The sequence below is a fragment of the Pygoscelis adeliae genome, unplaced genomic scaffold (assembly GCF_000699105.1).
Source record: "Pygoscelis adeliae isolate BGI_AS28 unplaced genomic scaffold, ASM69910v1 Scaffold85, whole genome shotgun sequence".
In the NCBI taxonomy this organism is placed as follows: Eukaryota; Metazoa; Chordata; class Aves; order Sphenisciformes; family Spheniscidae; genus Pygoscelis; species Pygoscelis adeliae.
In genome coordinates this window covers 6,300,371-6,322,502 of record NW_008824900.1, presented here as the reverse complement: position 1 = coordinate 6,322,502, position 22,132 = coordinate 6,300,371, and the positions used below count along the sequence as shown (strand labels likewise).

The window sequence follows — 22,132 nt, the reverse complement described above, 5'->3', positions numbered from 1 at the left end:
CGGGAGCGTACGTGAGGCGGTGGCGTGCCGCGTGGGGGAGCGGGCTGCGAGCTGAGCCGCGGGGCCGTCGTTTCCTCCGGGGGCAGCTTTGCCCCGGAGGGTCGCGTAGCCCTCGCGGCGAGTCACAGGTTCACGGGCCGATTTAGCTTGGGAGAGAGTTCCGGAGGCCTTCTAGTCCGGCCTGCTCCGGCAGCAGGGCCGGCTGGGGGACAGACCGGCTTTCTCAGGGCTGCATCCAGTCGGGGCTTCGCAGCCTCCGGGGAGGGAGACTGCACTCCCTGTCGGGGCAACCTGTTCCTATGGTTGAGGGTCCTCGTGGTGAAAAAGAGTTTTTGTTGCACTCGCCTTGATCTACTGGTGGTGCTGTATTGGTCCAGCCCGCGATGCTGCTGGCCACCTGTGCCTCCGGAGAACGTGTTTAGGTGGCTCCTGTTTAGCGTGCTGTCCCCCAGGTCCTTTCCAGCAGAGCTGCTCCCCAGCCAGTCGTACCCCAGTGTTGTCGGAAGGGGCTACTCCTTCCCAAATGGAGATTTGCATTTGTCTTTGTTGAATATCGAAAGGTTTATGTTGCCTAATCCCTCCAGCCTGTCTAGGTCCCTCTGTACATGAGCCGCGCCCTCAAGGGTATTGATTGGTCCCCAAATTTTATGTCATCTGCAGACTTGATGTGACCATGCTTCAGGTCACTGATAAAGATGTTAAATAGAACATGTCTCAGGATAAATCTCAGCAGTCCTCCATTTGCTATTGGCCTTCAGGTAGAGTACAAGCAATTGTCTCTACCCTCAGAGCCCCATTGTCCAACCAGTTGTCAGCCATCCAGTTGGCCACCCACCCAGACCATAACATTGAGGATACAAGAAGATTGTGGGAGGCTGTTGAAAGCTGTGCTAAAGTTGTGAATGCCATCCACTCCTTTCCCCTCATCTGCAAATCTAGTCATTTTGTCATAAAAAGCAATCAGGTTGGTCAGGATGATTTGCAGTTGGTCAATTCGTGCTGATTGTTCCCAGGCACATCTTTCATGTGCCCAAAAATATATTCCAACAGGACTTGTTCCATGGTTTTCCCAGGGACCAAGTGAGCATGACTGGTTTGTGGCTCCCAGATTCTCCTCTTGGTGTTTTCTGAAGGTGGGGGAACATTAGCTTTTCTCCAGTCATTGGGATCCTCCCTCAATTTCATTTCAAAGATGACAGTCTTGCTCTGACTTCAGCCAGCTCTCAGCACCCTTGAATGCAGCCCAGCTGGACCCAAAATCACTTGCCCCACTCAGCAACCACCCCATGTGTCCTTGTTTGGCCGTTTGCTACCACTGTAGCAGTAGAAGCTCTTCTTCTTGTCCTTGACATCCTGGCCCATTTCAGCTGTAGGTGAGCTTTTACTCTCCTAAGACAATCCCTACATGCCTGAGCAGTGTTTCTAGATTCCTTCGTTGCAGGCAGCCTATCACTGATTTTACCTGCTGTATTACTGTCTTTTTGCACTGGAGTGCTATCATAAGTTCACTGTTAGCCAAGTCAGTCTCCTGATAGATCTACTTGTTTTCCTGAGTATCAGGAAGGACTGTTTTTATGATTGGAGGATGTTGTCCTTAAAGACCTGCTGCCAGCTTTCCTGAGTTCCTTTGCCCTTCAGAGCTGCCTCCTATGGGATCCCGCCTACCAGTTCTCTGAATAAACCAAAGTCTTTCCCCTGAAGTCCAGGGGCTGTACTCTGCTACTCATCTTCCTCACACACCTCTCAGCATCTTGAACTCCACTGTTTCAGGGTCACTACATTTGAGGCTACCACTGATTATCACATGCCAAACCATTTCTTCCTTATGTGTGAATAGTGAAGGCGGAACTGCTGCATCTGCATTTCAGTTTAGAAATGCATTGACTGACTATGTGGAAGTAGCTTAATTGTGGGATGCTTATTCCATCCAGTTCCACACTGGATAAGAACATTGTTTTGAGATCAAATCTAGCCTGGAACTATTTTGGCCTCATTCTCACAGGGCTGTGTGTGCCCTGGCAGCTTTGGGCTGTCTGCGTTCATCACACAGATAAGCTGCTACCTGGATAACGCAGCTATGCATAACCAGGGGTTAAATACACATTAAATTAGGGGTCTTAGTCATTCACTCTTCTCCTCTAGATTTTTTTCCTCTTCTTTGCCTTTCTAGTTATGGCTTTATTCCTTCTCATCAGATGTCTTCCAAAAAAATTTGTCACTCTGTCAGTGTGCCAGTACAAAGAGAAAGGGATTAAAATACCCTAGTCTATTGACAAGCTGCTTTATGTAATGATTTATGTTTTCGTTCTGCTGGTAATGTTCGTGGAGCAACAGTGGAATAGTTGATGGCTTCAAGACTTCCCCAGACTTAGAGTGAAAAAAAAACCCTGGAAAATGGAAGTTTTAATTTTCTGTTTTGTGATTTGTACAAATAAACAAAATATATGAAACTGTCTAAGAAAAAGAAAAGCTATCCTTTGTTGCCTTGTACTCATATGAAGTATTGATTAGAGAAATTACTGAAAGGCTAGGAACATGTGGAGTAGCCAGATAGGGCAGACTCATTAAAATCTTTTTAGCACCAGAAGAATTTATGCATATGATACTAGCGGTGGTGTTTTATAATCTGATAATTGTATTAGCCTTGCTCCTATCTCTGCATAGGCTTTGCATATTTTAGAGCAGCCATGTTTTAGTAAAACATCAACATATTACTGTGACTGTTAAAACAAAACAGAAAAAGTCAGATGACTGGGACATCTCTCTGAAAATAAGCCAGGCTAGTCTTGTAAGGTATGATTGAATAGTATGTTTGAAGCCTGACTGTACTGGGTCAGCATAGCATTAAGGATAAAACTAAAGGGACTATTTTTAGTGACTCAAATTCAAATTTTTTCATGTATCGGTCTCATCCAAGTACATTTTTCTGCAACATTTTAAATCTGACATGACTAAATTTTACTAGGTGTGGTTTAACTGACTTAGTACGATCATTTTCTCTTGAAAGGTGTTTGACATCGCTAATAGAGCTGTCTTGGAAAAATAAGTTCATCTCTGGATAAGAAATATTTCTGCTTAATACAGCATGCAAGGAATATTAGCTATAAAGAGTGTGCTTTTAATTTAGCAAGTTCACAAATTAATTACAAGGGAAATTAGATTTGTTACCTTTATCAGTGTTATTGCTATACACTAAACATATTCTGCTGTAGCCCTCAATTTAACTTTGATTACGAAAGTATGTATGTTTCCTTAAGCCATTTGTCACACCTATTTAAATGCTAAGATTTAAAATGACATAATTGCAAGCCATTCTACCTCATTACTTAAGAGAATGTTTCTATATATGTCCCTATATATATTATATATATATAAATTTTATACTTTCTCCTAGCAAAAGGGATGTACACATAGCAATTGTTTCTGCTGTAAACAGGTCTTTAAGGTTTAAGATTATTCCTTTAGTGTGCATCCCAAAAGTTCCAGTACCAGGCTTGTGTTCCTCCAGATTATTTGATGGCATATGTCAAAATCTCAGGTCTCTATATTTGTACTTCTTGCAACAAAACTAGCACAAAGAGTATGCAGAAATTAAACCAGGAGTAAGAAGTCCCTTACAAAAGAGACCTCAGAAGGGAATCTCCCCGCTAGATCTGGAGTTCAAGCGCTAGTTTTCTTTGGATTGTGTTCCTTTGCAATCCTAGTGCAAGCCTCTAGCTATAATCTAATTAACTGTCAGACAGATGGATGCTTACAGTGCAAGTTATTCACTTATTCAAAGACCACTTTCTCAGAAGAGCGGAAGCACCTGTCTTTGTGACGCAAGCTGCAAAGTTTTGTTATAATCCTTTGCCTATTAGCAGTTCTATAGGCTCAACAGATGACAGGAACACAACCTCAGGTACCTTTTATTCATCCAACAGTTAGTCTGTCATATCTCCTGTAACTCTTATTCAGAAATGTGTGGACTTTTTTAGGTGTATGTAACTGAGGGGAGATGTAGAAAAATCCAATTTTACATTGGAAGTTGAGACTTTTTGGGAAGGCAAGCCAATGAAAGGATATGTATTATTAAAAGTTATATATACACTCAACAGATTTTGGGTTTGTTAGCATAAATTTCCATTTTATATTAAGACTAGACTCCTTTCTAGCATTTCTTCAGAGGAAAAGAAATATGTTGTCAGGTTTATAGTGCGTTAAAATAAACACAAGGAAAGAAACAGGTTCACAGTATAAAATCTTCAGTAGCAACTCCAGTTTTGTTGGTATATTTTTCTTTACCAAATCCTCTATAGTGTATACAAAAACAGCAGAATAAGTAAGAGCCTTTAAGTATCAGTTCAGGAAGAAAACAGTCTTGTCTGGAGTACATTTCATCTGCTTTAACATCATCATTTAAACAGTCTGCATTAAGAACCAAAAAGCCAGAGTAATACAGAATCAAATACGTGGGACATTGAAACAATCTTTTTTTCTTAGGTAATATTCATTAATAAACACTTATAAAAACACATTTCTCATAATTAACATAGTTTTTAATATATGGACTGGTGCCATAAGTAGTCTAAAACAGAGGTTCTTCATTGAGCCATTTTCGCTGGGCTTTTTATGCCACTGAAAAAAAATCTGCAGAGGGGCATAAAACTCATGACCAGCAAATATTCCCATGGATAAACCTCCTTAAAGCAGCCATTTTTCTTAAAACACTATTACACCATCATCAATAGCTTGTCGTTCAAGAAAACAATTTACTACCAGAATAAGTGTCTCAGGAAACCAGTGCCATCATGTTTGTGTATCAGTTCCCGATTATCTGCAAAGATGACCAAGGTAGCTGGAATGGTTTCAAGTAGGTAGTTGATGGCAATGTTAGTCAACTGATGGGTGTACCCATTCCTCCATTTAGCGTGCTTTACTTCTTGTAACTTGCAGAAACAAGTAACTGTTTTCCTGCTGCAAAATAATAGTACTGCTGCACATTGGTTTTTTTTTTAAACATTTAATTATTGTTACATATACCAAGGCTTTCAGTTCAAGGACATACAAAGTCTTAATTTATAGAATTATAATTTATGTTTTTATAAGTTACATCATGGCTATACACTTAAGCCATATCTACACTACAAACTTTGGCCAACAATCAGGGAGAAGAGGTGTGATCCTCATCAGTACCACACTGCACATACAGACTGTTGTAAATGCCATGATACTGGGGGGGGGGAACCCCCAAATCCCTCCTTTCTGCAGAAACACGCTCACAGTTTTGCTGGTATGAGTTACATCCATGCCAGGACCCAGGAATACTCTGCCAGTATCATATGCTAGCACAGTAACACCGGCAGTGCTCCTAGGGTTCCTGTAGCTTCAATCCAATTTCTATTCCCACCCCCACACCCCCCCTTTTTTTTCCCCTTCCTTTCAACTGTTGTGGTTGCACAACTCCTTTATTTTTTTCACCTTCAAAGCAGCATACCACATTTTCACAAAAGGAAGTATTCAAAATGGTAATTTAAAAAAGTTTATTACATCAGTGAATCAGCAAATAGTATTTATTTCAAACAAAGCCACATTACCTTATTTTCTCCTTTCATCTAGATTTAGCTGTACTCAATAGTAGTAAAAAATGGGACTATAAAATGTAGAATGGAGATGAAATGAAAAAGTGGAGATGTAACCTGAGGACTATTCAAATATAATGTACTTTCAGCTCTTCTACCCAAAATGCAGCTGATTTGTGTAGATTTATGCCTTACATTTTCATACCAGTATGTCTGTTATAGAATGCAAATATTTTATGCCCAAATAAAAACCTCCTATAGGTTAGCAATATCTTTAATTGTATAATGTAGGTTCTGTTAGTGAACTTGAAATAATTTAGCCTCCCTTTACAGACAAGGTGACATTAACTGGATTTGTGAAAACGGTAATAAAATGCACTAGATGGGATGAGTAATGGGAATGCTCAGACTTTCTATCTGCTGGTATTTCAACCCACCAGATGATTTTTCAGTTTAGTAATAGATACTCAGTCCAGCCTCAAAATAATGAAGTTTTAGAATCTCTCAATAAGTTTGCCTAAAATTGGAAAAATTCTGCTGGAGCATCATGTAGTCTTGAGATGCATTTCAATGCTTTAAAAAAAAGTTTTAAAAGTTCTAACAATTTAGGATTCTAACTGTAAGTATTTTCCAGTAGTGGTCTTTGCAAATTTCAAATCCACGAGCTTACTTCAAGAAAACAGTCAGATATGTGGAAATCTTAAGTCAATCCAGAATATGAACAAGACAGTAAGTTTCCTTGGCTTTTAATTTCTTCAGTAGTTTAAGATCCAAGGAACTGTGGGTTTTGTTCACTTGGTAGGAAAAAAAAAAAGTTACTTTTGAACTCTGATTTACCAAAAAAATAGAAGCCCAGAGATTTGCAGACATAATAAAATTTATTTAAATTCCATGCATTACGGTAGCTACAAGTGTAGTCATATGAAACTGAAGGACAATAACTTCTTCTGTCCATACAATGTAGCTGTAAGTGAAATGAATGGGAGTTCCACAGTTACAAAGAAACAAACAAAACAAAAAAAAACCAAAAAAGGTCAATCTGTTTCAGTTTTGAGTTGTCTGTGAATTCAGATACAGTCACTAGACTGTAAACTTTTGGGGGAGGAGATGGGCTCACCACAATTGTACAACTGAAAATGTTTAGTTTAAGACATTCTGAAGAAGCTCTGAAGATACCTTTTAATACTTATTACTGATACTCTGGGAAACGAAAAAAACTCCATTAGCCTTCATCCTAATTGTTAGAATCAGGATAGCAATTGTAGACAGTCCACTTTCAAAGTGCAGCTAAATAGGGTTTTATTATGCAGCTCCTTCAAGTTGTACTGAGTAAGCTTTATTTTGAACCAGTTTTGCTTTAATGTCTCAAGAAAAACTTCACTGGTCCTCATAAGCTTACATTGCTTTTTGATATGCAAAAATTTACAGACTGTGCTTGATTCTGACCCTCCCATATTTCAGTATGTGCAAACTTAGGGATTTAAATAGTCTCTCTCCCTCTCAGTTCAGACTGATCTTTAAAACAGCAAGGATTATCCAGTCCTCTAAATTAAAGACAGGGTGAACTGAGTAACTTATATAACCGGCACTTTTTAATTGGCCCAGTTCTTCCACAAAATGCAGCTCTTATAAATACTAATAGGCACTATTGCCACAAATTCTCTTATTTTTGCAAGTTTCACTGATTTACTGGTTGTTAGCATTTTCTGCAGTTAAGAGTTTAATAATGCTGAATTTTTATAAAGACACAATATGTAGTTCTAGCCTTCAAAATTGACTTACTGTGTCTAGTAATGATGTTAAGTCAACCTAAATTTGCTGAAGATATTAACAAATGTAAAGCTAATGAAGGTGCCACATCTGCATGAATGTTTTTTAATTTTAAGAATGCATTCAACAAAGGGAAGGGGCAAACCTAATTATTTGAATACAAACTTGATTGAGCGCCCAATTGCCTCATTTAAAACTGTGTGTGTGGGGAGGCTGAGTTTAGAAAAGTCCAGGTAACCAAATATCTGGGTTACTGGAAAGTTAAAAAGCTAATGCAACTGCGTTACATCTGGATAAAAAACATTATTCAAAAGCAATTCAAATACCGAAAAAGATTTCAAATTGAATAGTTTATTAACATGGTAGTCATCTTTGTAACATGTGCACACACACTCGCACACTCTGAATGATCTGCCTGGAAAAAAGAGGTCTTAATATATATGCTGGGGGAAATTAAACATTAAAAATCCTTTAGATTTTCATAATTATAGGCAATTATGTCCACATCACTTACAAAGCTATTGCCGAATCTTTCCAAGGAAGCAGAATTTGGGAGGAAAAAAAAAATTTCTTTTTGGGAAAATTCAACAGTGGCATAGCAGAGCTCTCAATATGAGAAAGCTGACATAATGTGGACCTTTGCTGTGAAATTTGTCTTTGCAAAATATGGGGAGAAGTTTATCAATGGGCAGAAAATAAGAAGGCGGTGTGAAGTAGAGGCTTTTGCAGAGTCGATTTTCCTCACAGTATTGTGCGGGGGTCATTGAGAAAAATGCTTAGTCCTTCTCTGGAACCAGTTTCAGAACTTTTCCAATTGCAATGGTCTTACCTAAACCAAGGAGACAAACAGAGTTACATATATTGTGAAAAGAATGTGTAAGTCTCTAAGAACATGAAAAAACTTCCTCCCAAAATACAGGCTCTCCAGAGTATTAGAAATAATACAGAGAATAAATTGTTGTATGGTAGAATGAAAGCACCAGTGTATTTTTATTTTAAAAGCACAATAAAATCTTAAAAATAGTAAAACTGCTACTCTCACAGTAAAGAATACAATGTGGATTGTGGAAAGCCTGCTCTATATTCATCTAAGGAGAAGTCAAGGCAGAATCACTCTATTAGATCTGTTTACTGCTTTTAAAGATAATTTATTTTAAATACGTCCCACAAATCCATGATTTTTACCAGGCTGAGCATGAGTTAAAGGCCAACATACAACCCCCCTTATCTTTTCTAACTTTAAATAAAGAAACTATGGTATTCATATTGTAGGTGGACATTCCAGGATGCATTAAGAAAACAGGGCTGGTAATTTTTCAAATTCAACCTTTTGTTTCACAGTGCACATTTCTGTACATTATTCCTCTAAAATAACACACACTTGTTGCTAGCAAGAACTTTGCACAATGACAACAATTTGCTTAGATTTACTTTTCCATTGTTAACCCAGATAGTGATTTCCACTAGATAACAGCATTTTAATACCTCATTGCCATGCATGATCTCCTATTTCAAATAACCGTATTTTGGCAGCAGTTATTAACTGTTGATCAAGCAGTCTTACCCTCATCTCTTAAGGTAAAGCGACCCATCTGAGGGAAATCTTTGAATGTCTCAAGACAGATAGTTCCTGCTGTCCTTAAACGGGCAATGCATACTTGATCTTGTTTCACAAAACGGGGCCGTGTCTTACTTTTTTCTCCTGTTTTTTTGTCTACCAAGCAGATTAAGGCCTGTATAAGAAAAAAATTAATAGCCGTGAGCACTAAAATAAGGATTATTTTTTCTTTACGAACAAAACTGAAGTGGTCTGAGAAAGAAAATGCTTAGAAATAAATAAAAATAAAACTTCTAAGATTTACTGCATAAAAGAGTCAATCATGACTTACCACACTTTTCAGAAGGCTTATGCTAACAGTTACAGCCATTTTTGGCTGTATTACAGCACTGACCAAAGACTCCATTCAAGGCTGGAGCATTGTTGCATTAGTTGCTCTGCAGATGTATGTCATTACAGAACTCCTCACCCCAACAAGTGGATTGTCTATATTCACATCACAACTTAAAAGGACACTTACTGTTATCTCAACTTCTTCAATACAGGTGTGGATGTGCAGCACAGCATTATAACCTGGGCAGATAATGGATTTGTGCTCAATTATCACTATCTGTAAAACAATTAAAAATAAGTGCATTTTTCCTCATTTCAATTATAAAAGAGCAGAGAATAACCAAATACAGAACTATATTAAAATGTAGTTGAACAATACACACACAACAAATTTTTGTGAAAGAAACAATTTATAAGTGACTGAGTTGTTTATAATATGAAAGTGTAAGATTGAAAAATAGGCCTGACAAGATCTTGCTTTCATGATTACAGGTATCTAAAACTTCATTAAGAAGTTATATTCAAAACAAACAATATTTTAAAAACTCAAATTAATGATGTCAGAGTGTTAGGTATGTATGTTATAGTCAGTTTAGAGATATGATCATGAATAAGAAAGCTGAACTGAAACTTCAAACTCTGAAGTTTAGATTGGGTGAAACACAAGCAAAGTATTTTAATGCTTTTTACCCGTCTATACTGCAATTAAATGCTAGTTATTCTACCTGGGCATCAAATGTGCGTCCAGAATGACACAGATTGTTGGGATCACAGAGAATAAATCCTGGAAGGATCTCTTCCTCTTCAATTCCCTTCAGTCTGATCTTTAGATTTTCACCTGGCGCTACTGAATCGGTTTCTACATCATCAGAAAGGATTCCAAGAACTTCCACATTGTGCTTAAAGAAAGCAAAAATGCAGTTTTCTATTGTGAATATTTTAGTCTGGTACAAAATCATTTTAATACAACAGGATTCCAATAAATAATTCCATTACAGTTTACATTAATTATATTTGGTTCTGCAAGCTTCAGAACATTTAAAATATTTGAACGATGAGTTACTAAAATTTAAAATAGCATATTTCATCAAATATATTTTAATAGAATTCTATAGTATATATTCAATGGAAAGCAAATTTCAAAAAATATCCACTATTTCTCAAAGTGAGTTTAAGACTTAAAGAGATGAGAGATACAATGGATGCATATTATCTAAGAAGAGTGCAAAAGCCACATTGTTGTATAGACTCGTTACATTCAAAATATAACAGTCTGAATATTAATGCAATCCAGGAAATCCTAGAATCCCAACATTCTACAAGATTTCCTGGAGAAGATGATAAAAATACCAAATGTGTATTAATAACGCTCTCCAAGCAAACACCAAAATGTATTTCCTAATGTTCCTATGTGTTGTACCCTCTCTTCTGATTTTTGTACCTTTACACACTACTAGAGACCAACAGAAAATAAATATTGGAAAGGCAGAGAAGTTAAAAAAGGAGTAGTTTCAGAAAGAGGTCTATTGTTCTGACTTCCTGAAGTTTTAGTTCAATCCTCGTTAGCTGCCAAAGTCAAAAAAAGTGTGTCGCCAAAAGCACTGGGTATTTACTGAAGACAAATTCTTAACGGTTTAGTTAAAGCCATTTACAGTTTATTAATTTCTCCTAATCAACCCCAAAATAACATGGGTGTCAGATGTGTGTCAAGCAGTTTTATAAAAAGCCACTGTCTGTTAAATTATCTTAAAAATTGAAAAGCATTATCTCAAACTGTCTAAGTTTAGTTTCAACTTTCAGCAGCTCTTGAGAAAGGTGACATGGAAGACAATCTAATTAACATATTTTGATTAGGAAATACCAACTTTCAGTAAGCTGTATGTTTATTGTACATTTGAGTATTGAGACATTTTCTAGGAAACTATCTTTACCTACAGCATTGGAAAAAGTGTGTCAGCTTAAATCAAGATGACATGAACAGATAAGAACAATATTTCCAAACCCTTTTTGTAAGAAACCAATGGAAACAACCACCACCATTAGTTGAGTACACTGTTCTCATCCACTGCCTCTTCCCAACTATGTTTCCACATCCTTAATTTTTATATTTTCACGTTCTTCAGGGCAGCACAATGTTTCCAAATAGTGATCCTACATTATGGAACAGCTACCTACCTGCACAAACAACCTATTCTTAACTAAAGCAAACTTTAGGTCTTTCATTGGAACACAGCGTGTACTGTTTGCATCCTTTGAATTTTTTCCTATTGCCCTTTGGGGAAGGGAAAAGAAAAAAAAAGAACAAAACAAAAGGGAAAAAAGAAGGAAAGTTTTGAGCAATATTAACCCACAGCAGGAAAAAGGTTTCGTGGGCCAACTGTACAAATGCAAAGTACATCACAGTTTATTTGAACTGTATTTATTTGTAGCCCAGCAATTGAGTTTACTAAGGAGAGACAACCTGAGTTCTGAATGCTAAGGAAGTAAGCTATACAACCCCCCCCCCCAACATCACCCATGTAAAACATGAAAGCTTAGTTGTGTTCATCCGAGCAACAGAAAACTTTCTGATTTAAAGTAATGAGTATCTTTAAGAATCAAGCTCGTCTTTAGGGTAGTAACATTTTTTAATATCTAAACCTTACCATACCTTGTTTGGCATCATCACAAGCTGTTGTCCTTTGCAAATAGAGCCCGACTCCAGCTTCCCAAGGACCACAGTGCCCATATCCTTAACAGAAAGAAATTATTACATAAAAATTGAAAAAATTTTTCTAAAGAGTCTGCTCTATTTATGATTTAACTCTAAGTATGATTTCTTAACCCTATGAGGATATTTAGCACTGCTATACTTAACGTTTTGGAAACTGTTCTCCTGAAAGATTTTATATAAGACTCTTAAAATCTGTAATGCCAAAATTATTTACTTCCCCTCCCCACCCCTATTCTACAGTTGGAAATGTAGACATATCGAAGAAAAAAAAGATACCCTCTAAAAATACAGTAAATAGTCCATTTACTGCTTTCTGAAAACAGTCCATTTATACTTTCAATCCTGTTATTTTAATTTGTACCTTATATTTATCCACAATTGGCAGCCTGATTGGTCCATCAACTGAACGGTTGAAGTTTGGCAAATTATCCAGGTATGGAATAAATGGTAATCCACTAGAAGAGAAGGCATTTGTTCAATTTCGTGAGCACCTTTCTTTTTAAAAATTACTCAGAATGGATAAATGCAGTGCAACAAAAGGAATGATTTTTGTTCTGTCATCATTAAGAACAGTAACCTCTAAGAATTAAATCTATCATAACATCCCATCATTAGTGTCCACTTTACCCTAGCTAACAAGTTAATACCCAGGAAATGCATGCAGTTTTTAAGTTACGTTACAGGCATATTTTACACAAGTTATTCCTTTGGGAATCTTGCTAGATGTGCAATATGTTTTGGAAATACAAAACCATAAGCTAGGTCCAAACACGATTTTCATTAATACTTTTTAACTGCCATGAACAATATTGGAAAACATGACATCCAGTGAGAGACATGGCTTGTCACTAATTATAACACAGCTTCAAGGAAGCTGTTCACATCAAACAATTACTCATTCCAGCAACATGTCAACTGCAGCATCATTGGAGAATTCAAGGGCTAGTATGGCACAAACTCACAAAGGCAAAGAATACTGCTAATACTATTACAGAGTTTGCTAACTTTAATCTTCTGCAGTTAGAAAATGCTTTTATTTGGCTCATTGCACGGCTGTGTTCTTGATTGTATTTCCCCAAGCACTTTAGAACACAGCTACAACATACCATGCTATACTTCTTCCTAGCTTCACTGTAGCATTTACTTTTATTGAAATATAGCAAATATCCAGGTTGTTCAATTCAAGATACATACATATACCAAGGACAGAATTCTGACTGTTCTTTAAGGTTTGCTCCAGTCAGTCCTGAGCAGGGCATGAAATGAATATCCTTTTTGGGATTGAAGCCAACTTTCTTCAAAAATGGCACCAGTTTCTCTTTACATTCCTCATATCTATTAAAATGAAAAGCAGATCAAGTAAATTTCAATTATTCCAGCATGATAGAATACTGTGCTTTAAAACAAAAAAACAGAGACATTTGATTTTCATCAGTTAAGGTATTCTGTGAGCAGCAAGCAAACCTAATAAAGCTTAGTGGCCGATTTGCATCTTCTCCACAATCTTCCAGCACAACTTGGTATCGTCTATTCCCCCTCATTCCTCTGCTCCATAGAGCATCATCATTTTTCTCCATATACCTCAATTACTGGGCCGGGTAAGCAGCAGCATATGCTATATCGGCTTTTAAGCAAGAGATCCGGGCCAAGATAGCAGGACAGACCAAGCAGACAGCTACTGAGGTCATGCTGCAGGCTTTCACTTTAGTGGTGGCTCGGTCTCCTCCAATCTCCTACATAATTTCCTAAGACTTAATGTTATTTATTTCTATTACACTTCTTCCCCTCAGCTGAATTCAATAATGTCAGAAGGTTGGGGCAGGACCAAGACAGCACAACTGGGCATGCCTTATTCTCTTAGTAAACTAGGCTGATGTTGTAAGGTTGCATAGTCCCTCATAGCTTTCCACAAAAACTTTCACCATTCTTGACAGCACAGCAAGTTCTCTGACAACTCTTCTTATTACACTGTAGAAGAAAGCTGTATCCCGTCATTACACAAGTATCTCTAGGGAAGGACTGTTACACTTTTTAGCATCCAGCTTGAAGGGGTGAGAAGAAAGATTTAACAGAAGCCATAAAAAGACCTAAGTTTTGACACTTAGAAAAATTAAACCCCTTTAGTAACGTTTGAGTGTTAAGGCAGAAAAGAATAACTTAGTCCTTTTTATTAGTTATTTAAATATTACATATTGATTTTCTAGTTATTTTTACCTAGCCTGTATCATCGCAAGATTCTCTCCCCCCTCTCAGACTGTAATCATGAACCACTTTAATATATTATTTGCTTGTTCAATTCAGCTTATCATAAAAGAACAACTCCAAATAATACGGGGTGGACACATAAGGTGAACAGCATAACACTGTTCTCACCAAATCTAAGCTAGGAGTTTAGCAGAAATGTGGCCAAGCAATCAAGAATCTGGCAAACTAAACTACTGAAAACAGAGTTGCTTCCTTTTAGGTTCAGTATAAAGTTTCCAAGTCAACAATTACACTATGTTAGAATGCATGGATTTGTTAGATATGGCTGCACGGATCCAAACAGTTGAAAGCGAATGTTTTAAAGTAGTGTAGAACTTCAAGCTTAGTTGAGAGGCACTGTCCTAGGCACTACGCTTCCGTTTTTCCTGCAATTTTGACAACCTCTGTCTTTAGTCCAGCAGTCTACCATTCTTTCAGCAAAAATGAGATGCAAAAAATTACTAAGGAATAATTTTATTTCAGTATCTTTTAATGAAGATTATTTTTTTTAATATTGAACTCACCTTTCATTACTCCAGTTTACAGTTGGATCATCCATTTTATTAATAAGAACTATTAAATGTTTTACACCCGCTGTTTTTGCTAACATGGCATGTTCTCTTGTTTGTCCACCCTTCTCAAATCCAGTTTCAAACTCTCCTTTTCTTGCAGAAATAACCTAATTAAAAATACACATTTTAATAAAAGTTCTACAATTCTCTCAAGAGAACAATCGACAATGGGTAATACTGCGTTAATTCAAGAAATAACTCTGGGTAGTCAGAACTGGTAAAAGCTTTCAAAATGCACTGGTATATCCTCAATATTACCCATTAGTTTCTGCACTGACATATATAAAAATCACATGACACCTGTGGACAATTTTATGAAGCTGTTAAGTTACTCCAAAAACCACTCAACTTGGTAGACTTAAGATTTGAAAGTTTTGCCCACTGTAACTAACCAAAAGAGTAAACAAGCAAACAAAAAATAAAAATCAAAAGTTTAATTCCATGGTATATCCAAAATAAAAATCTGATTTGTCCTTACCAGCACAGCAAGATCAGCTTGAGAAGCCCCACCAATCATATTTGGAACAAAGCTCTTATGTCCAGGAGCATCTAGAATAGTGAAGTGTTTCTTCTCAGTTTCAAAATAGGCACGACCCACTTCTACTGTTTTACCTTTGTCTCGTTCTTCTTGGTTTGTGTCTAAGGCCCATGAAAGGTACCTAAAAAAAACCAAACCACCCAAATATTCTATTTTTATATTAATTTTTACTAAATCTATGTATGATGATTTGTTCATCATAAAATGTCTTTTTTTTCTGCTCAACTATTCTAACCACCTCAGCACTACTGAACTTAAGCATTTCCAAGACCAATAGTGACTTTTTATTGAATGTTTTGTGTATATATAGTGAGCTGTAGTGCCCAGTGCTAGCTCTCCCTCACACACCTAGAAGGATGCAATTCTAAAAAACAATTTTCAATTACTAAGTTCTCCAGGTATGCTCTAACTTAAAACACTTTAAGCTTTGCCTCAGTTTGAAAAACACCTCTGGATCAAATGCAAAACAATTCCTCCTTCTCAGCATAATTAACTAAAAAATTAGTTCTGATTTGCACATATTTGTATCATGAGAACTATTATTATTAGTTCTCATTTATTTGCACATATTAAACAGAAGTTGGCTATGAAAGAGACACCACCTTTATTCACCTTATCTTTGATACTTTGATCATATCAGCTGTTGTCTCCTCCTAATTATATTTTATCCCATTGGCCATTGACAAACAAGTTAGATTTAAGTTAGACAGATGAACTGAAACTTCAAAAAAAAAGATTAGCTCCTTCAGGTTTTGTGAAAATTGGTGAATAGAAAGGAGAAAAAAATTAATATTCTCATTAAGGAGAAGAAAAGTAGTAATAACTAAATTGAACTGGCTTAATGTACCAATATTTTTCACCATTAACAGCAGCTAGTAAAGATCTTTAGCTTGTCTTGTGTATTGACTGGATAATGTCTGAAGAGACACTGCTAGCTCAGCTGACCAGTGATCAGGGAGGGAGCATCAGGGACTATTAAACACAAAGATGTCCTTTCCAGCTCAAGAGGTTCCTGAGTCAGAGAAAGCACTAAACATTGGGAATTATGGATATACAATCACAGTCTTCCCCAGGCAGTAGCTATTTGTCACTGATAGAGGTCTACACAGCATGCTAGATGGCTTTTGGTTTGTACCAGTATGCGTGCTCCTATATGTTGTAATCTTCACCATGGCCTGTGTTTCTGGAAGATTTCAGTCAAGCCAAAGGTCAGGTTTTACTCAGTTAACAGAAGTCAAGCAGGAATTTATGCATGGTAGCTGGATGGGAAGTCCTTTTTGCACATATAGGGAAAGATGCATTTCTGACTGAAATGTCAACTCTGCACTATAGTATAGAATTTTCTGAATCACAAAGTAGAACTGCTCAAATTTCAAGACTCAACATATGAAACAAGCTAACAAGATCTTTGATAATGACACAGAGGTACATCATACTTTGTTCTATATCATGACATATTTTAAAGAATAAAAATAGCATTCAAGGAGGCACCTCCTGCAATTTACTCTCTAAAAGAGGAGGGGGGAAGAGGAAATCTGTTTTTCAAGCTGTCCAGTGTTTCTGAGGAAGGTCCTGAAATATTTATTACTATGGTCAACTCCCAACAGGGGGATGATGCTTGCTTGATAAAAAGGACGTATGTCACCCTTTCTATCCCCTTCTCTCACACATAATACAATTAGTTCAGGTCAATGCCCACCCCTTGAGTGGGCTCTACCCCTAAGGAAGTCTTCAGCTGCTTCTTTTCCAGAGACCTTTGAACCCCTATTTTCCTCCACCACAGCCAAAACCGGAAAGCTTCCAAAAGGAAAATCAGTTTTCCAGGAGTTGTTTGAAGGAAAAAGCAGGCTGTTATATGTGCTGTATATACACACATGTACACACAAAACCCAAAAATAACCAAAAGACAACAACAAAACCCAAAACAAACAAGAAGCCTGCAAAAATCCACACATGACAGCAGCAGCATCTTGCCTGGAGGAAACTTAAGAACTGCGGACCCTATTTTTATTCATATAAAAATGAGATATAAGGTGACAGCCAAAACTATTCACTCGCTCTCTCCTCATGTCCGCCAAACTGACAGCTTTAATCTCTCTGCTGTTTACAGGTGAAAGACATACAGATAGAATGACCCCAAGAGCTGCCTGAGAAAAGTGCCTGCCTGCCTTGTATTCCTTTTTACCAACTAGGTTTACAAAAGCGTCGGAGCAGCAAAACCAGTTCCAATGTGAATTGCACTGTTCCGTATAGTTTTAGTTAAAGAAGTACTGGAGGAAAACAAGAGATTCCTCCACCCACACTCAAAACCCATTCCAGCAGGAAGCCAGTGCTACAGGGACAGAGACTAAAAAAACAGTTTCCCATTTTCATCACAGTGCAAAGAGAAAAGCACGCTGTTATCTCCAGTAAGTTCATACCATGTTTCTCTGTTTTTTTCTTTAGCTTCTCTTTCATATTTTTCAAGTGTTCTTTTGTCAACCATTCCTGTCAAATACCTAAGAAGGGGAGAAAAAAAAAAAGAAGTGCAATTTTACATAAGTAGAAACATAGTTCCAAATAGTTAAATACTTATACAATACCTACAGATTATTTTGAAAAACTGGAACAGCCTGATGCAAGCAGCAATGGAATTTTTTCTCCACAAAAAGCCACACCATTATCTGATATGTAAAAGTACACCAGTACCACTTTAGCAGAAGTATGAGGAATGTCTTTTTTTAAGCCTAATTGTAAAATGTTCCGCAGAGGCAAGTTTTGAAAAGGAACTACATCTGTTAAGTCCGTTTCTCAGACTAATCCAATATTTCCAAATTAAGTAAAAATTGTGATAGGAGAATTTTTCACACACACACTTCTGAAATGTAAAGAAAAATAATTTTGATTTCATTCTTTATAGATAGAACAAGGAAACTGATATTTTAAGAGAGATCTTTCAGTTATGAAAAGAAGCGAGTAGTGTACAGTGTTATTATATTAAAACTTTTATATTTTTCCCTCAGATATTTCTACCTGATCTTCTAATAACAGTAATCTACTTAGTTTGTAAGGAAAACTAATTATAACAGTAAATAAAGGGTTAATGACAAAGTTGGTACAAGCACCCAATTCCCCCCCGCCCCTTACAACAAAGGGATATTCTGCAAAAATGAAAGACCACAAAAAGCTTTAGGAACATAACACATCAGTAGGAGTGTTAAGAATAGGCATCTCCTTGTACAAGGAGAATACTCAGACACATCAGACAATAAAATGCTAATTTGCTCTAGTATGAACTACAAGGTTAAATGTAGCATGACAATTCCAACATTCCAATTTGATCAAAACAAAACAAGATGAAAATGCCAAGACAAAGACCTCCCACTTTTGCTGAGAATATTATTTTAAAATCATAAAAATACTTCGCATCAGCAGGATAGTATTTATTTCTTCATGTACTACTTTCCATTTCTTGTTTATTAGAAACTGTAAGATCTAGCTACATTTATTTACTTTTGTCTCATAAAAATATTGCGGTCTCTAGATACTGTTTCTAAAATAGACTTAAAAGATTAGCTGTTATAATTTCACATTTTGAAATCAAATTATGCCTGACAATGTTAGCACCAGGGAATAAGGATATTCAAATTTTTTTTTAATCTTCACAAAAAGGACAAAGTTTAACAAAGGGTATAAAGCAGTTTCAAACAGCATTTTAAAATAACGAAGAAAAACAGAGTCACATTCTAAGAAAGGGATTCTTTTTTTTTTTAATTTAATAATGTATGCTTTTGCATAGTTGTTTCCATTAAGTAAGTGAAACTCCTATAGCAGTAAGATTAGATCTGCTGGAATTAAGAAATTCCAAAGACAATAAGTAACTAACTTGACAGGGAAAGCAACATTTTATTATAAAAATATTAATCTATGCTGATTAAAGCCATAAAGAAAATATTACTCATTTTACTTAATGTATTTTTAATTCACAAGAACAGCAAATCTAAAAATTTTAAGATCTTCCTTACATTATTTGTCCTCCAATAGTTGACTTGCCAGCATCTAAAAAAAAAAAGTCATTCACAAGTTAAAAGAAAATCCTAGAAAAAGAAGAAAAAAATTTATGAACAAGGTAATCTAATTTATTTCCAAAGTTATATTTTTTAATGGTAATTAAGTTTTTTGAAGCATCTCTCTGCTTCCCTTGTTTCCACAATTCATTGTCAATTCAATTACACTGGATTTTGAAAATTCTGTTTTCATACATATAAACTTGGCATTGTCCATAATAATAAAAAAAAACCCTCAACAAGCAGTGATCCAGCAAAAGTGTGGGAAGTTCTTGCAAAAACCCTTTCCCTGCTTCCTTTCTCACTTGTTCCTAACTTCTGTAGGCTGCTCTTCAATATTGGGATGTACCTCTGCCCACTGCCTCTTTACTTTGTGTGACTCCATTCTGAATTTACCCAAGGACTAAGTTACAGTACTTTTAAGGTGATAAGAGACTATACAAATGAAAATACAGAATTTACTGTAAGTCTCGTGATTCAATAATTCTTCTGTACTTTTGACACCCCTTAAGATTTTTCTGAAGCTTGTTGAAACTATTCAATTGGGGCGTTTTGCTATAAATGCTTCGTTTAACCCTGAATTATGTTCGTCTATTGTTTATAGCTCTACAATTTTTAATATTTTGAATTTAATAAAAATTAATAAGAACCCTCCGAAAATATTTAAAACAAGCAGAAAAGGAGCTCCGCTTTCCGATTTTGTTCTTTGGACCATAAACACAGACACGTCACTTAAGCACTCAATAGAGCAAGTACTTGAGAAATCATGAACACAGACTGTTGTGTCCAAGAGAACACAGGCACTCTATCCTTGGCACTCTACCCCTGAAAGACCTTCTTGAAGTTTTTTAATTTTTCCAGAGCAGCTTCATTAGAATGAATGCTCCTATCAACCTCAAGACATGGCGAATACATACATCTCTACAAAGAGCAGGATTAATTTCTAATCCTCCGAGTTCTAGATAATACACAACACAAAGATCCAATTACTTCACATTCACTTACAACTTACCTACGTGCCCAATGAATACTACATTTACATGCTCTTTTTTAGGAGCACCTGGCGGTGCTACAACAGATTTCGGTTTTGGTATTTCCTCCTCCTCTTCCATCATTTCCTGAGCGCTTTCTTCAGAAGGCCCTGCATCCCCTGCAGGACCACCTCCTAGCTCTGCTTCACTTGTTTCTTCTTTGTGGTCCCATGACTCTTCCGGGGACATTTCTGTCTCTCCATTTTCCACTAAAAATTAAGCAGTTAGATATATTCAAATAGAGAATGAAATTAAAACCAATGACTATGGAGAAAAGCCCCTGCCCCAAAGATGCAATCAAGAGACTTCAACTACCCAGTCTGTTAATGTCTTCCTATATAAAAATCGGCAACTGCTTCTTGTTTCTGAAATGATTATTACTGGGAGCTTTCAAACTAGCTTGTGTGCTGATGTCAGAAAACTATGATTCACAGGGATTAAGAAACTTCTGTTTTAACAAGGAAATTTTACAAGGAAAAAACAAATTTGAAGATACACTCAGACCATCATGCTGGTCTGAATTCACAGACACCTGCTACCATATGTTTAGAAAGAAAAGGAGAGGAATAGTGGTTTAAGTTCTCTCAAGTCATACAAATACAAAGAGAAAGATACAATTTCCATGTTCTGATTGCTCATATTACTGATCACTTTAACGTTTTTTGTTAATCACCATATCACACATATTAATGGGACTATTTTGTAACATGAAATTATTTTTTAATAAAACGCTGATGCTTTTTCAGTGTCCAAGTAATCCAATTGCACCTGTCAGTGCATACTAGTGTTCAACTACCTCTTTCCTAATCTAAGTATAAAAACACAATGAAAATTAGTAAGGACCAAAAATACAAAGGCTCAATAAGGTATTCCTCAATTTTGTTAGCAACGATTCAGCAAAAGCACTATAGCAGTATTTTATAGTACTATCATAGTGAAATGGAACAATTCTCATCTTACCAACAGATTCTGAAATTTCCATGTTAACAGCAGCATTTGAACCTAGGGGGGGAAAAAAAAAAGGAAAAAAGGAATCATTAAGGACACACATTTACCACGATAGTATCAAGAACAAAGAAAAACAGAGTGACTAAATTAATAAAAGGGTAGTTCAGATGTTTGGGCACTTGCCGATGCTATTTAATATACAGATTCAATTTTAAAAATTCTGCTTCATGCAAGCTTTATGACCTTCAATAAACCACTTGGTCTTCATGTGCCTTGCTCAACTGGCTATAAAATTGTAAATAACCACAGATAACCACACTGCCTTACAATAGCAGTATGAGAATAAAGAGAATAAAGATTTGAAAAGGTTCATAGAGATTTTTAAAAAGGAGATTCTTTGCAATAATTTTTTTAAAATCACATTTAATGGAGCTGCGTTGTGTACTGTCAGAACACGAAAACAATTACCTTCAAAAGAGGCTGTCTGCTCCTCCGGAGACGTCTCTACAGATGTGCCTGCAGAGAAAAAAAGTTTAACTTTTAAAATACACTGATGTAACCAGTTTCCCATAAAAGACCATCTCCCAACTTTATTGCAAGAAGCATATTTAAGAAAATATACCTCCTCCCCTGAAAACAGTAATAAATTTAGCCTCCAAGCACAAATACTTCTAAAGAACACTGCCTATAAGTTGTGAAAATAATACACCAATTCTAAAAACAGTTCAATTCCCGCCCCCATGGAAAGATACCCTTAAAACAAGTTTTAAAGGACACAATTTTTCTATACATAGTATTTTACCTGCCCATCCTTTTTG

General features: G+C 36.4%; 2 protein-coding genes across 2 annotated transcripts in view; both read right to left on the bottom strand.

Moving 5' to 3' along the window:
- RSL1D1 (ribosomal L1 domain containing 1) overlaps window positions 1–943 on the bottom strand; it is a 7,297-nt gene extending 6,354 nt beyond the window's left edge. Inside the window, exon 1 of the mRNA XM_009324817.1 lies at window positions 836–943. Within this exon, the coding sequence (XP_009323092.1) occupies window positions 836–943 (108 nt within the window). The remainder of the gene's footprint in view (window positions 1–835) is intronic.
- A 3,302-nt stretch (window positions 944–4,245) lies between these two features.
- On the bottom strand, window positions 4,246–21,824 carry GSPT1 (G1 to S phase transition 1). The gene is made up of 14 exons (XM_009324763.1): window positions 21,783–21,824; window positions 21,327–21,368; window positions 20,348–20,575; window positions 19,294–19,327; window positions 17,710–17,787; window positions 15,230–15,410; window positions 14,704–14,858; window positions 13,130–13,270; window positions 12,297–12,390; window positions 11,873–11,953; window positions 9,948–10,121; window positions 9,410–9,499; window positions 8,896–9,064; window positions 4,246–8,160 (listed from the first exon to the last, which is right to left on the bottom strand). The coding sequence occupies exons 2-14, from the start codon at window positions 21,346–21,348 to the stop codon at window positions 8,108–8,110; spliced, it is 1,500 nt and encodes a 499-aa protein (XP_009323038.1). The 5' UTR covers window positions 21,349–21,368; window positions 21,783–21,824; the 3' UTR covers window positions 4,246–8,107.
- Between the last annotated feature and the right edge of the window lie 308 nt (window positions 21,825–22,132).

Bases quoted from the DNA above. Each gene is read 5' to 3' on its own strand.
- GSPT1 (XM_009324763.1), bottom strand. From the start codon at position 21,348: ATGGAAATTTCAGAATCTGTTG. The intron at 20,576-21,326 runs GTAAGATGAGAA...CTTAATTTTTAG, and splicing joins GGAAATTTCAGAATCTGTTG to TGGAAAATGGAGAGACAGAA. The intron at 14,859-15,229 runs GTAAGGACAAAT...ATTTTTAATTAG, and splicing joins AAGCTGATCTTGCTGTGCTG to GTTATTTCTGCAAGAAAAGG.